Genomic DNA, 16,537 nt, shown 5'->3' with positions numbered 1-16,537 from the left:
ATTATGCCTTAAGCAGCAAAATCAACACACCAAAGCCAATTGTGATTGATTCATATGATCAAGACTGCATCTGTCATTAAAGTAGACAGATGGAAGAGATGCAGAATAAATGAGCGAAGTTACTTTTTTTCTCAGACCATTATTCAAATGTAGCCAAAAACAGCACGTCTTTTATTTATTTCCATGATTGAAGATTTTTGTCAGCTCAAGCGCTGAAACAGAAACATAATTTTATCAAAAAGGAAGTGGTAATGTTTTAAGCCCCTTATAATCAAAAGCCATCTGGATTGTGATTTTATGACTGTAGAAATATCAAAATATGTGCAGTGAGCAAAACCTCCTGCTCCCTTTTTCTAACACATCAAATTTTAGTGCCTGGAAGTTATTCAGCCATACTGTGTTCAGCCATTAGTTAAGAAACTACAGTTCCTGTGAGCAAAGACAACAGAAGAGAATAAAGCAGGTTTAAGGTAGGTTACTAAAACTATGTAGTGAAATTTGTAATCTCTTCATTCAAGACTGACATAAGGACGTGTATATGTGCTGTATGTACAACATACTTTATTTCAGATGAACCGTGATGAATGAATGAGAACTAGTTCTCTAGAACTAGAACTCTGAACTAGTTCCTGATGGAAGTGTGAACTCAGTTCAAATATTAATTAATGTTTGATGGTGAATTACAAACATTAATTAATTAATTTTAGCTTCAGTGAACTGAATTCAGAGCTACTTAGTAACACTTGAGCTAAATTTGCTCAAATGAACTTTAATTAAATGTAAAGGTTTATTTCTAAGGGATCACCTTTAATGTTTGGGATCTTTGTTTCTTCATTTTTTTTTTTTTTCAGGCTCACATTTCCAATATTCCTGCTTCTTTTTAGACTACTTTCTAAAAGTGCAATTTGGTCACAGAGCAGCAAAGTTTGATCCTACAGAGAGAGGGATCTTTGTGTTGATTTGGTCATTAGTTGCAGATCCTTGTCTTACAAGTGATGGCCTGTTTCTAGTTTCCTGACAAATTTCTAAGAAATATTCATCCATCTACTGTTTCTACCCACTTATCCTTGCAGGATCTTAGGGGGCTGGTGCCTGCAGAGTACAAACTGGACATACTGTACATATATGAACATATAGTCAGCATGTTTTCTTGTCTTTTCTATTCTGCGTAGTGGGCACAGGACAAATTAGCCTCCATAAAATAGAGTTCAACAACTCTATTTAAAATATAAAGTTAAAATATAAAGTTGTGAGTTCTGAAATAGATGTGCCTCAGAAATCTGATCAACTTTAGAAGCTCAGCAGTAAATGCTCCAATTGTATTTATTTTATGGGCGCTTTGAGGGAAGCCAATGATCATGCTACCTGTGATTTTGCAAAAAGGAAAATGATTTGAGGTGGACTGTATATTATTTTTGAGTAAATGTCCTCAGAGGTGTGATTTTTCCAAACATGGTTGAGATTGTGCTTCACTGTAATAAATTGTTAATTTTATACAACTTTATTAGTGTCCCAATTTATATATTTTATATAAACTATAAATCTTTCTGAATATTTTTCATGTGCAGGTCACATGAGTAATTTCTGGTGTTTTCTTAATGATTGTAAATCTGTGAAGGTTCATCTGCATAACAAACAGCTTTGCAGGTCTGCTGATAATATTGGTAAAAAGAACCTTGGCCTCTGTCTTCACCTCTAATGAACACACACACTCGAGGATCATAAAGGCCAGCCTTCACAGGGCACTTCAGAGATCTCTCCTCTCTCACACACACATTGACCTCGTCCTCTATGATTCATCTTCTTGGCAGCATAAAGTGTAAAAGAGATTATTACCAGTGAAGGGCCGGAGATCTACTGCTCTCCCTCCTGCCCTGCGGAGGAAATGGGAAAATATTGCTAATGTTTACATCCCAGTGAGTGTGCGTGCGCGGGTTAATGTTATGTGCACTTGACGATGCTTGAAGCCTGACCGGCATGGCAAATCAGCTCGGACGCTTGTTCAGCATCGACAAATGTGCTGACTTCAGGGGGTTTTGTGTGTCTGTCTTTCTCCTGAACATATTGAGGTATTTGCAGGTGGGGGTGGTCACAGGTTTGTAATCCTTCAAAAATGTATTTATGCATATCAATAAATCCAGAAGCCAGCTGTTGTTGAACTCTGATACAGGATTTTGTCTAGTGTTTGCATATCACACACGTTATCTTATGAGTGAGCTGAAAAGGATGCAGTACTTTTGTGACTGAAATAATTTTCTCTGGTGTTATAAATAATTTATCACTTTTATTATTTTCAAATAACTTGTGGATACACACTGAGTCTGAAGTTAGAAATATCCCCAGGTCAATAAAAATAAAAATTATATCTTTGAGAAAAGGGCAGAGGATATATTCTCAAGTTTAAGGGGTCTGTCCACAAGCTCACTGTGAAATATGTGTTTTATACTTTAGATTTTAGGTTAAATAGCAGTGCCAATCATGACAGCACTAACTATTTTTCAATAAAAATTATTTGTTATATGTGTGACGTTTTCCCCCTAGTGAGTAAACGAACCAGAATTTGAATTTTTATTTTCGCATATCAATGTTTCTGCGATAATAGATCATTATATGACTCCATTTTTCTTTTACACATTATTATCAGGGATATTAATGATTGTGTAGGATGTCACAAAAGAGCATAATGCATTTGCTGGCACTACAGTTGACTGCATCTATAAGTGCAACTCAGTCATAAACTTATTTAAAATTACTAATTACTATCAGTCTGGCTAACGTAGAGTTTCAACTTTTCAACTTTTTAAGGTGATGAAACAGAATCTGTATTCTCGAGTTGATTCAGTCATGAGACGGTGATGAAGACAAGTCTGATAAGTCCTTTGAAATATCAGATTTGCTGTGGAGTCTGCTGTGATGAAACAGAACACTGGGAAGTTTCAGTATCAGGTGTCAAACCCGCTCTGTGTGACGCAAGCGGTGTCCTGAGTGATGAAGCTCTGCCAGCGTGGGGAAGAATGTTCCCCCGGCGCCCGGGCAGACCTCAAGTGACGCATCGCCTCTAAGCGAACCGCTGACCAACTTTTGGAGCGTCAGAAAATGATGGGTGAAATCCGCGATCTGGTGACAGGCTGCAAGTCAAACTCGGAGGCTTCGTGATTCAAAATGGCAGCAACAACAAATTTTATGGAAGTTGACATATTGGGAAAATATTTATGACAGACACTTGCAGGAGAAGCATCAGTGGGAATGTGGTATGTGAACACACTACATCCAATATGAATGAGATGGACGCCTTTTACCTTCGGGATTTACATCTCATATGTTCTCACTGAATTTTTACTTTTGGGTAAATTAAAAATGACTCCATCACGTTGTGATAATTTGTGCTAAAACTAGATTGGATGCGTCTGGATTTCAATCACACTCTGCACAGTTGGTCATGACCATTATGTGGTTATGTACCTCAATAACATTACTTTGAGAGCAGAGCAATAGTTGCACATTCAGAAAAATAAAAACCTGAATCTGCAGAGACTTCGAAGGGATTTCCTCCTCGTATATCAAACTCAAAGTGAGCAGCGCAGAGCACACACTGTTGCTGGCAGTGATAACATCAACATCTTGTCTGCTAAAGCCCACAGGCTCCTTACCCAAGAGGAATTATTTGCAATAAATCTAATAGTGTCTCTTATCCAGAAGGAGGAAGTGAGAAGGGAACAGACTAATATTGAGATGGCTGTCAGACTAGGAGAATTTGTACAACAGACTTTTATATAATATTTTTGGGCGATCTGTGTGTGTTGATTTACATCCAGACACATAACGTCCACTGTTTTATTCTGTCTCGGTTCAATGAATGGGTGATTCTACATCCACATAATAAATATTTAGAAATGAGAAGGGAATTAACGCTTGGTCTTGATCATATTACGTCTGCAATTTTATGATTTCTGATCACTAACAGCTGATGAAGACATTCTTCTTCATTCTGAATTTTAAAAAATGTCTGATAACTTGGCAGAAAAAAAGAGGTGGAGAATAAATAACAGAGTAAATGGGTTGAAGAAACACTATATTTAAAAAATAAAATAAAATGTAGAGATAAAATGTAGAAATTTTTTATAAAAGAATTTAAAATCGTAGATTATGCATCCATCACTGCAGAAAGAGTAAAGAGAGATTTGGCTTTTTTGGTCCATATCAGAGTTTAACAAACTAATGATAGATTAAAGCAGACTAAACAGGTCTGGAGTAAATGCTCACTTTCTGTAGATTAAGTTTTCACAGCCTGTTTACTTCTTTCTAACTCTCCAACAGAGGCAACATGAGCTGCTGAGTCGTGTCACTAAGGCTTACTGATGACAACGCATGACAGGTTGGCTGCAGGGAAGAAGCCCAGAGGCTGCAGCTTCTTTAAATTGTGTCATATGTGCGACAAAAGGTAAATCAGATCTTTTCCCCACAATCACAGCCCAGAAAAAACATTAATTAAACCCTTTTCACCTCTCTAAAACGTGAGAAATAAGCAAATGTTTGAGAAGAATGACGATAATGATGATGATGTCAAGGCTGAAAAACAAGCTTTGCGCTGCATATCAACATAAACTTATACATGAGGTGTATAAGTTTCTGATAAGCTTGGACTATCTTTGTCTAACAGCATGATCAACAGTTAAACAAATAAAATATCACCCGGTCCTTCCAAGCTCTCAAGATGATGCAAACAATAACACCACATGTCACACTGTCATTAGCAACTAAACAAAAAGAGAGGCTTAATTCAGAAAGAGAGACATGTGTTCAATGGGAACTTTCAACAATGTTTCTTTCTGTGTTTTGTTTTTTAATTCTCATAAGTAAGCAAGTTTCACATCCTTGATTAAATCATAATCTGCAGTTGATCATATTACATCTGCGATCGTGGGAAAACACGGCTGAACATTTTCATGTTCTTCATCTTTGTAAATATTTCGACAGATGAATGAGACTTTGTGGGGTCTGCAACTCTTTTCCTGATATCTTTGCTGATACCTTTTGCTTTTTCCATGATGCCACATAAGAAGCACTGTGCTTGAGGTGTCAAGATCCACTTGTGTGCCTCAATATAACTGTAATGTTGTGAATAAAACTTCTAGAGACATGACACCATCTGTGTTTTGGCAAACGGTTGAAAGGCAAACCCGAAGGCATACGTCCATTTTCGATGTTTTCAAAAGCCTGAAAAATGCTAACAAGTCATTGTTGATGTTTTTCCAAGACTTAGTGGAGTTTTCCACTGGAGTTTTTCTGACATCATTCAGTCCTGGTTAAGTTAACATTATGAGTCTTAGGACCTTAAAGTTGATGGTGTGTCAAAAACTCCAGCTATGATTCTAAACTCATTTCATTAGCACTTCCATCTTTCCCTGCAGGAAAACTCTGATGCAAATGAGCTGTGGTGGCAGTGAGACGTTCAGCTCGCTGCAGTGTCTTTGAGAAAGTCACCGGCGACATGAGCTGCCATGAGTCGTGTTGATCTGCTCACAGCTCACTAAGGCTTACGGATGACAAGGCATGACAAGTGGGCTGCAGGGAAGAAGCCCAGAGGCTGCACCTTCTTGAAAGTGTGACATGACATATGTGTGAGAAAAGGCGGGTTTAAGTGCGTATAATAACTTCTCGTTTTCCCACAATCACAGCCAAGAGAGAAAATTAATTAAACCCTAAAAACTTCAAAATTTGAGAAGTGAGCAAATGTTTGTGAGAAGCATGATGAATGAAGTCACTAACTGAATAACAAGCTTTATCATTCACATCCGACATCAGCGTCTGACCTCACAAACGTCTTTAAGAATGGTCAGACATCCACATAAACGCACTACTAAACCCTGAGTGAGGAGAGAGTTGAAGCTGCAGAGTGAACCGACATCAATTTACACAAGAACTCCAGGTTATATGCAGATAAATTAATATTTTTTTGCAATGTAATGTTTATGTATTTAACAATTTCCTGATTCAGCGTACTAACATTTTCTATCAAAAATGCTTTGTGTGAAAGGTGTAAAGCTGCCCAAATTAAGGAAAAAATGTTTCCTTATCAAATTTTGTGTTTAATTGTGTAACAGAATAATATATATTAATTCAACAAACAGTCAATTGAGCATGAAATGACTATGTTCTCCACTCTATAACAAAAACATTTAAGATCTGCTGCATCTAACCTGGAGAATTACTGACAAAGTTTCTCTTTAAAGAGATGAAACAGAGAGTGAACAGCTTTTGAAGGTGTGTGACGCATCAAAGAAGAAAATAGATACAGTTTGAAAAAATAACACCCTAAGCCGGAGAGTATGGGAAAGATTTTCCACTTTTCCAAAAAGACTGCAGTTTATTAGTCGCTGACGTACTAAAATATGTTTCAGTCAATTTTATTCAGGAGAGGTAATTCAAACACACCACTGAGAAGAAAGCAGGTCTGATGATAAATGGACTTCTTTTATACACGTTAATATTTTAATGGTTCTTACAGTCCTGATAGCAAACATTCAGAATATTTCACTTTTAATGTGAAATGAAAACACAGCTAACCCAGCAGGACCCAGTGCTATTTATGTACAATGTGATCACACTTCAGTGTGTGAAGTGTGATCATATTAGATGCACGAAATCTCAACCAGGTTTTAATAATGTCAATGAAAGCACATTAGAAAGTATAGTTAAATACCTTAAAGAAGCTGTAGTATAACAAGAAAATCCAAAATGATAAATAAATAGTTCTAATAGTTAGTTACATAGCTATAACAGTGTTATTTTTTTACTTACTTGTGTGTTAAAATAATGACTATGAAGATAAAAGGATAAAATTTATATTTTATTCTGACCCAAAAGCTTCGACCTTTTTGAAGCCTCTACATTTATTATAATAGTTCGTAAAAGTTCTGTTTTTCAGCAAATGTGTACTCTTTGCCTGCAAAAAGTTGATAAATTATCCAATGTCTTCATTAATCAAAATGTATTAAAATCAAATCGAGTCTTAAAACTGATTTAAGTTTTAAGATCAAACTTTGTAAATAAAGTTTGATTATTAATTTTCTATAATTTGTCACGTAGTATTTTAATCCTTCCCAGGACTAAACAGCGACTCTCTCATGTTTTGCGGTTGCAGAATTGTGAAGTAGACACAATAGATCAAGGTTTGTAGACTGAAATGATGATTTAATAATGAAAAGTACAAAAATCCATGCAGCACAGGCGAGGAGCTCAGAATCTGGTAGCAATTGGTAAACGGTACGACAAAATAGAGAGGACCCAACAAGGAACAAGAGACAAAGGGGGGATTAAATACACAGGGGAGTAATCAGCTGGGATCAATCAAGGGGTAGACGGGATAACATGGAGACTCTGTTGTACAAATGACCCAGAAACCAGAAAACACAGAAAAACTCAAATCCTCACAGACACCCTATAAAGGCAGCTGTTTATGGGTCAGGTAAACATTTCTTCTCTGTAATTTTATTGCAATTCATCAGCCTCAACTGAGAAATCTTTAAAAGCATAAGGGGGAAAAACATATAAGAAAAAAAGTATTTGAGTTTCTACATAGAGAAAGTGTGGCATATATTGAAGAGGTTGGTGAAATACTGGGGTGACTTGGAGTAAAGAAACACAGCCAGACGTGTGGGACTGCGTGTTTTTGCCAAAGTCGTCTGGCAATGCACCAGATAATGTCATGTTGGCCCCACCATCAGTCACACTCACATCATAATGCAACTGCAGCTTAAGACCCAAACAGCAGTGGGAATGCAACGCAATGCCAAGAATAACTAAATGGGTAGATTTTAGAGTAAACAGAGTCCAAAGCAGTAAAACGAGTCCTTAACTCACCTCCAGTAAAAATATGGTATGACTGTCAAACAAACCAGTTATAAAGGTTTAGGAACTTTATCAAGTTTACGAATTGATGAGACAGTAAAAGCTTCAGAGGTCTGTGTTTGTTGCTGTTTATTAATAGTACAAGATCTCTCTCTGCTCGGCTCCCTGACTAATCTTTAGGTTTAAGAATGATCATATTGTATGCATGTTATTACAAACATAAAAACCTTAGAAACCTTCTCAAAAGTCCCAAACTATCACTATCACAAAGACTTCAGCTGCTAAGTCATGAGTCACTCACCTTTGCATCTTTCACCAGCAAAAAAAAAAAACAAAAGTCAAGGTATGATGAGAGCAATGAGAAAAAGATGAAGTCATGACGTGTCATCCCAAACCTTTCTACTGCAGTCTTGTGAACACATCAGTGTGCTGAATATTATGACTCTCCATCCTGACAGGACTCCCACAGTGAGCTCCTCTCAGTCACATGGCTGCTGCAGATTATGATATTGTTGCTTCACGGAAATGGATGAGGAAACAGGTAGCTTAGCTGCTGTTTGTGGGTATTCCCCTGCAGTGATGCTGATCAAATTCACAGCTGTTGAGCAGCAGAGGAAACGGTGAAACAACAAGGACCCAAAACTTTGCAGATAAACACCTGAAGCTACTGCAGATCTTACTCTGATACAATAAAATATAGCATTCTTTTAAGCTTTCAGACATGAAAAACGAGACAAATCTTTTGCTCTTCATAGTTATTTTTCTTCTTAAAAAAAAAAGAATTACTGAAACGCAGTTTTCCTGCTGCCTTTCTTTATCTGCCACACATTCTCCTGATCTGCCAACCCATTTGTCCTTTCTCTCATCCTGTCTCGCGTTCCTGGGGCTCAGCGATTGTTCTTGTTATCGTTGAGGAGTGTGCAGGGGCTTTTTGTCAGTGTGTTTGATGAGAAGATGGTGAAAAATGAGGCAGGGGGCAGCAATTTATCAGCACTTGAGAGGCACGTGGAGGCATTCTGGGCAGAGGGAGGGAAGGTTTTTCTGTATGAGGCCGGGCATGATGAAATGTATGCGATTTCCCCTCCACTGCGTCAGACAGACAGGAGGGAGAATAAATAAGGAGAAAGACAAAGGGGAGGGTCTGTTCCTCTGTCTGCAGAAGCCATTCTTTCATCGCCCTCGCCCCTGTTGCTCTCGCCGTCCATCTAAGCAAATACATAAGATTCACTTTTTGTATCCCCATCCTCTTCTCCTTGACATTCAATTTGTTTGTTTTCCAGGAAACAGATGACAGACTTCCAATAGAAAGTGAATATAAGAAAAAGTGAGAAACTGTTTTATCATCCAAAGTTTCCGTGTCAACTTCACCACTTGCTTTCACTTCTTGTGGTTGTTGTTTTTTTTTTGTTTTTTTTGCCTTCTAACCATTTATTTAACTTCATACGTTGACACTTTCAGCACATCAGCATGCAAGCGGCAACAGTCACCACTGCCACTACACAGATCCTGACCTTTTTGTTGAGTGTCCCCTTTGAATCATCTCTCCACTCAGAACAGATACACGTCTTCCAGACATATTTATGGTCTTCAATATTTTTCCTCTTTGTCACATGACAACCACAAATATCACTGTATTTTTTTCAGACGCTGTGCTGCAGATCAACACAAAAATAGTGTGCGATTATGAAGTGGAAGGAAAATGATACATTACAAAGGCAATCCTGAAAGGTACGGTTATCAAATAAGTATTTTCAACACACCTGGTCCTTTATTAATGCAGCATAAATGTATATATGGTCCAGTATAAATGCAGCTTTGACCAAATAAGAAAAATAATACTTTACAGTATTAACAATGGAATACTTGACTTAAAATAAATGGGCAACTGAATAGTATCATTTAAAAACAGCACAAATGCAAATTAGTGCGAAAAATCAAAGGACTATGAGAAATGTTCAAAAATAGGTAAAAAAAAAAAAAAAAGAGAAAAGTCTCCAAATCTGCAAAACTGGGAGAAAAGAAAACATGAGTTGCAGCTGTTGATGTAGTAAAAGGTACGTTTACAAATGATTAACTCACAGAGGCTTGATGCAAACGTGCACGATTCTCTTCAGATTATTATTTGTAAAACCAACCAACCAACATCACTGTGCATGTTGTTGCCTGGCTCCATGTTTGTATCCGCCTCCTTTAAAGAGGAACACACTAGATATTCACACTTCAAGGCAGCTCCAAGTCAAGACATAAGTTTGGAAGCAAACAAATACTAACGTGGATGGATGGATGGCGACTCCATCTGTTAATATCTCAACAAAACAATCAAAATGATTTTATCTCAGTGCCAGAGGAGGGAGGAGCTAAGCAGAACTGAGAGATAAATATATACTCAGAGGTAATAAATCCCAATACAGCCACACTGGAGAGCAAGAGAGAGTGAAATAAGTAGTTATGTTGAAATGAGGTTTAAGAAGAAGAAGAAACAGAAGGATGGAGGAAATGCCTGCAGGGATTCTTAAACAGAGAAAAATGGTACTGTTCTGACTCCAACTTTGATTTTACAATAAAACTGAACAGGAAGCATTTTTTTGTTTTATGATCAGCCAAAGAAGGTTTCTCTAACCAGAAAACATATCAACTCAAACAGTTAAACAACCTTAAATAATGCAAAAAGGTTTAAACTTTTTTCTAGTAAAATACAGAGAATAAAATTTTGTCTTTGTTCTCCACCGTGGGATTAGTTTGGGGGTTCATTGAAGCAAATAAAACAGACTGACGTCAAACGTAAGACAGTCACTTTATAAACAGGGTATGTAAATATGTAATGTATCTGTGGAACTTCGGCAGGAAGAGATGGAAGGAGAACCTCAGATGGACTGCGTGAGGTATAACAGTCCATCGACAGATGGACAGATGGACTTTTTGTTCTCTGGTTAACGCTCAGACTGCCTTGTATCTTCAGCAACCAGCCGTGTCCGTGTGCCACCATAAGTTTTTAATAAGGCTGGTTCCCAGCAGAGCACATCAACTCCAACCTTGTGCCGAGCACCTCTCCAAGATTTTCCATGACATTTCAGAAATGTTTCGTAAAGGGCAGTAGAGTTTGTATAACAGCATGAAGCTGATTGAACCAGTCTCTGTAATTGAAAGTGAATGGCTTGTGGATGTGCGGAGCTACATTCTTCGGCGTTCCCTCTAACATGTAGACATGCGTCCGGGCAAAACACATCAACATTTTTTCTGAACCACTTCTGAGATGGCTTTTCATCACCACATCAGCAGCAGTATAACTTAGTAGGCCGTTCTTCAGTTAATCGACAGATACTGTGCCTAGTAACCAAAAATGGCTGAATTTGCTTTTCTTTGCTGGCGTTTTCATTTTATCATCAGCCTGTCACTTTGTTTACATACAGTTAATGAACTCTGTTTCTCTACATTTTTCTGCAGCTGTCCATAAAGTATAATTACATAGCCATTTGACTTCTTAGTCAATACAGACAGAAGCGAAATCCAGAATATAAAAGACACCCTCTTTTTCATTTGACTTTTTTTTTCTATTTTCTGTCATTCTTGTGTTTCTATTTCACTCCATCTTGAAGCATCTTGTTAATCTCTTCTGTTGGGATCTTCTGTCCTGATGCTCTGTCTTTCAAGTTTCTGTCCTGCCTCTGACAAAGACAGAAAAGATTCATCCTCTTCTACCACTCAGGGATGTCCCAGGGTCCAAAGCTGAGCAACACACTGCCTCAAACTTTCTACAGCAATGTATCAAGTCGCAGAGAATGAGAAGTTTTTCCCTCTGCCTGCGCTATGACAGTCTCATATCATACTGAAGACGTTAATGTGTCAAATGCACAAATAAAAAAAAAGAAAAAGAGATGATTCTTTTGTTCTGTGCTGGCGAGTCAAAGAATCCGCTCTGTTTTCTTTTGTCAGAAAGTAAAGTGTGGGAGAATTAATGACATTCATTCCAAAAAGAATGTAAAACCATTTGCATTTAAGGCAGGGGCCATCTCACAACCGGAACAGTTTTTAAAAGGTTTAAAGGTCATGTAGTAATTGATTGTTCCTTATTAATAAAAATATCATTAAGCAGATTCACTAAGCTAATTCATTAATTATTTAACTATTTCGGCTTAACGGAGAGAAACTGTTGTGATGATGTGCTGAAGGTGAAGTGTCAGAAAGAGCAGGCGCTTGTTAAAGAGACAGAACCTCAAATTCAAGGCATTAAAATCCAAAGTCAAATTTCTTTTAAGCCATGTTTGATATTTATAGCATTTTTATAACAACTGAAGATAACAGTTACTTGATTGTGCAATTAAACAACACTCTATGTGGATGGAAAATGCCACATACACTGTCCCTTTAAATGTTCTGGACAATCGTTTATATATATATATATATATATATATATATATATATATATATATATATATATATATATATATATATATATATATATATATATATATATATATATATATATATATACATATATATGCACTTACAACAATATTTTACAACAATAAGCTTGCACGCACTGCCATTTCAACATTTCCTTGAGCATTAGCAATATCAAAACTGGATATTGTTCAGACAGACTTGTCAGCTGGATACTGCTGGTCATGTTTAGGTGAAGAAAGTACGACATTACCATAAAGTAAGACCTACACCACACCATCTCAAGCAGCCAAGGCACGGCACATTGGATCAAATGTGCCTCCAGCATTGTTAAGAGAGTGTGAGGGTAAATATGGGTTATACATGCCAACTCAGCATAAAGCCTCCCTTCCTGTCTCCAACTCTTTGCAGTAAGTCTGATCAAAGCTCTGACAGAGGATTCGCCACATCAGTGAGCTTCCAAGAAGATGCACACATAGCTCCCATTATGTTGCCAAGCGCAGCACAGAAACACCAAAGAGCACACGTACAGCCTCCTGTGCTAACCAGCGAGTTCATTTCAGCGTCTCTCCTTCAGACTCGGAAGGTTTGATTCTGAGCATGTTTGAACATGCTTGGCTTCATGTGGTGAATGATGATTAGACTTTTGAAGGAAATGAGTGAGCTAATGGTCTGAAGCTTCCATCAGTAATAAGGGAGGCAGGGTCAAATTGGGGAGCGCAGGCTGTTGTTTCAGATGAGACTCCAAGGATCAAAGGTTCTTCTGAGCTTAACATGCTCTCGCTCTCTCAGCCTGAGCATCTCTGGATAACCTTACACGTCCTTGAATCACCTTTGCCCCACCCTCACGCCAATAAAATTGCAGAGAAATGCAGAGGGGCTGTCAAAGGCCCTTAAATTCTTAAATCCACCCACTAGGCAGCAGCAGAATGAAGTCAGTTTCTGTTACATAGGCCAAACAGGGGAAAGCTCACAAAACTGAGTTGAGGACGTACTGCTTAAAGCTGATTTTGAACATCCCCTGATGAGGTTGTACAGCCCGAACAGAAAATGATACTCTCTGTCTACTTACTCTAAATGCTGGTGCTTTTTTTTTCATTTTTTGTTCAAAGAAATAAAAAAAACAAATTCTGATAGAGAATATATCTTTCTCGTATTTAGCTTCTTCCCGTGCAAATTTACTTGGTTCAATCAGCAAATTAAATCGCAGTAATTGGTATTTCGAAATACAAACGGAGAATTTACTCTGGGATTCAGGAAAAGTCCTTGATGAGTCACTTGCTGTTTTAGGACTGAAAATCACAGCAGAGACAGAAACCTCCTGCTGAGAATTTCTTTTATTTATTTTTTTTAGCAGATGTGTGATGTGTAAGGGTGAGAATCCACACCTTTGAATCCTTTGTCACTTACCTCATTGTCTAATTTATGTATCGGTAGCTGGGAAGTGTATGCGTAGGTATTCTCTGGAGCGAACGTCAGCCTGTGAAGGAGAAGAGGAGGAACAGGAGGGGGGAGAGAGATGGAGAGGAAACAGGAAGAGGTAAAACATTTCAGAAGTTGCTCTTAGTCATAAATGTGAATGGAAAAAGCTCAGACCTCAATGCGGACACTTGTGCTCAGAAAAGTAATGTTAAGCTTCTCAGTCAAAAATGCAACTCCTTGTTTTGTATTTTTGCTCATCTTTTGGAATTTGTAAAGAAAAGTTCAGACAATCAAAATTTTTCTATTTTCTTGGCTACACCAAACAACTCAGAAGAAAAAGTAGGACCAAAAGAAAGCATGAATGAAAGAAGGGAGTAAGAAAAGAAGCAATAATAGAGATGGAGAGAGACAAGGATAAAAAGAAAGGAAGGTGAAAAGGACAAATGCTAAAAGGAAGGAAAATAGATCAGAAGATAGGACACAAGGGTGGAAAGAAGGAGACAAGGCAGGAATGAAATGCACAATAATGAGAGGAGAGAAACTGAAATAAAAGACAAAAGAGAAGAGAAGAGAAGAGAAGAGAAGAGAAGAGAAGAGAAGAGAAGAGAAGAGAAGAGAAGAGAAGAGAAGAGAAGAGAAGAGAAGAGAAGAGAAGAGAAGAGAAGAGAAGAGAAGAGAAGAGAAGAGAAGAGAAGAGAAGAGAAGAGAAGAGAAGAGAAGAGAAGAGAAGAGAAGAGAAGAGAAGGGGAATATTCAGGTAGAAGGAAGGAAACAGCAAAAGAATAGGTTATGGTACTTTTAAGTCTAAAAACCCAGATTTTTGCTTTTCCAGAATCTGCCAGATTGCATAAAAACCCTTCTAAAATGTCTTGGCATGAGTGTGATACAGAACTACAGGTAAACTGTACAACTGGAGAAAACGGTTTAAAAGACAACCTTTGGTACATTTAGTCCAGGAATCCTCATGTATCGTCTTTTGTTAACCACACACGCTGCATTAACGTGAAAAAAAAAACTACGCACCCTTGTGACAGAGGACATCCTAGAAAACAATCACTTAAAATTCTTAAGTCACTTCGTCTATCGGTTTCTGCCATTTTCTTTTTAGCAGTGTCAAGGAGAAACCACACCCAGCAGCTTCTTAATTAACGCTCTGATGAACAACTTCATTTTAATGATTCGATGTGAGTTTCTCACAAGCGACTAGCGTGGTGCGAATGTGCACATTTCTGTGTTAGATAAACACTCCAGATGCAAAAGAAATGCAGCTGCTATATCTTACAACCCAGGTAAATTATTAAGCATATGCTTTGCAACAGGAGGGGAAGCAGACTCGGTTACCATTGTTTGCTCTGCCATCCACACTCCGAAGTTTGACGCTGATTTTTTTTTTAATGTATCCATAAATAATTAAATCATCTTGTCACTGCTTAAAAATGTGCAAAGGTGATGTTTTTATTTCTAACAGCCTGTTTTTTCAAAGAATTGAAATCGGTGTCGCAAACCTACATGCAGGGAAGATTCGTAACACCACCTTCAGTGGTGTCTGGTGTTTTTACACGACTCTGTGGCTGGTGGATAAAAACATTTACACATTTATATGCAAAAAGCTGATGTGTTTGTGGTTCAAGTGCAAACCACATGGGAACAGATTTTCTGAGCAGACTGTGATTATTTTGACAAATCCCTGCATTCAACACAAAGTGATATATTAACAGGGATTACCGTACATAAATATCATATTTATATTGTGTAACACAAACATTTCTGCTATTTTCCAAAGCTATTTGAAATCAGGTTGTTATGCAGACTCATGCACAGATGCTTAGCTTAGGAAATAGAAAATGGTTTCACATTTTTACGTTCTCTGCTCCATTTGCGGTTCTTTTGGGAAGCTTTAATAAAAACATACTTTAACATTTCATGTGGCTTTTCAAACATTACCAATCTCAAGGTTGTGACATTTTTAAATCTATTGAGCTGTCTGTTGGTGATATCCCCAAGTAAAGTAATGTATTTACATTGGATCATGCTGTTATGTTCGTGCCAATAATATATTATTCTCATCTGCTTAAATCTTGTGGGGTTTCCAAACATCGCAGGACAAGATCAAAGCGAGACGAAATCCATCAGAATCACGCAGACAAGTTTCTGTCAGAGATCGTGGCAAAATGCAGCGAGCCGGCCATAAAAAGAGGAAGAGGGTTGGTTTCCTTTAGAGGCTTCTGTTGTCGACATTGTGGATTGGGATTGTGAACAGATTCGAGTCAAAATCTACTGGTTTTCAGGAGGCGTAGATGTCAACAAACCCAGTTAGGGACCTGCACTGGAACAGAATCAAGAAGATTGTTTACAATATTTGGATTTATTTTTATTTATTTATTTATTTATTTTATTTGATCAATGCAGGAAAATATAATTTGTGAATTTTAAAACATAACTTAAGTTGAAGAATGAATTGAATGTCTCATGCTAAAGTAGCTGGATAACAGCAGGAGACTGTTGCAGTGCAAATATCAAATTTCATGCATGAATAAAACAGTAAAGAAAAGAGAAATGTTAGAATTGCTTATGCATAAAGGAAGACTGGAAAAATTTTTCAATTATAGCAAATATTCTAAAGTAGGCAAATAATCTAATTCGGTGAGTGATTGTTTCAGACTGTGTGTATCTGACGGAAAATGGACTCAATGCAGCTTAAAATCACAATTTTCAAGCCAGAGTTTCTGGCTAGGAAAACAGAGGTAAACAGATTTTTGGCTGTTTAGCAAAACTTTATGTAAATCCAGCTGACACATGCACTTACACCGAGTAAAGGTTTGGTCCAGGCGCCTGGGGCAGGTCATTATCCTCCATCACCGCC

General features: G+C 37.6%; 1 protein-coding gene across 2 annotated transcripts in view; it reads right to left on the bottom strand.

The window, feature by feature from the left end:
* The window catches only part of LOC129366992 (endonuclease V-like), a 47,160-nt gene that overhangs the window by 10,404 nt on the left and 20,219 nt on the right, over positions 1–16,537 (bottom strand). For both annotated transcript variants that reach the window (XR_008606674.1, XM_055041165.1), the window contains exon 8: positions 13,663–13,732. Coding sequence is in view for 1 of the 2 variants with exons in the window: in XM_055041165.1 (XP_054897140.1) it covers positions 13,676–13,732 (57 nt within the window). In the remaining variant the exon portion in view is untranslated. The remainder of the gene's footprint in view (positions 1–13,662; positions 13,733–16,537) is intronic.

This window comes from Poeciliopsis prolifica, unplaced genomic scaffold (assembly GCF_027474105.1).
Source record: "Poeciliopsis prolifica strain line A6 unplaced genomic scaffold, Auburn_PproV2 SCAFFOLD016, whole genome shotgun sequence".
In the NCBI taxonomy this organism is placed as follows: domain Eukaryota; kingdom Metazoa; phylum Chordata; class Actinopteri; order Cyprinodontiformes; family Poeciliidae; genus Poeciliopsis; species Poeciliopsis prolifica.
Note: the sequence above shows the minus strand (reverse complement) of the source record. Positions and strands in the feature narration are given on the sequence as shown.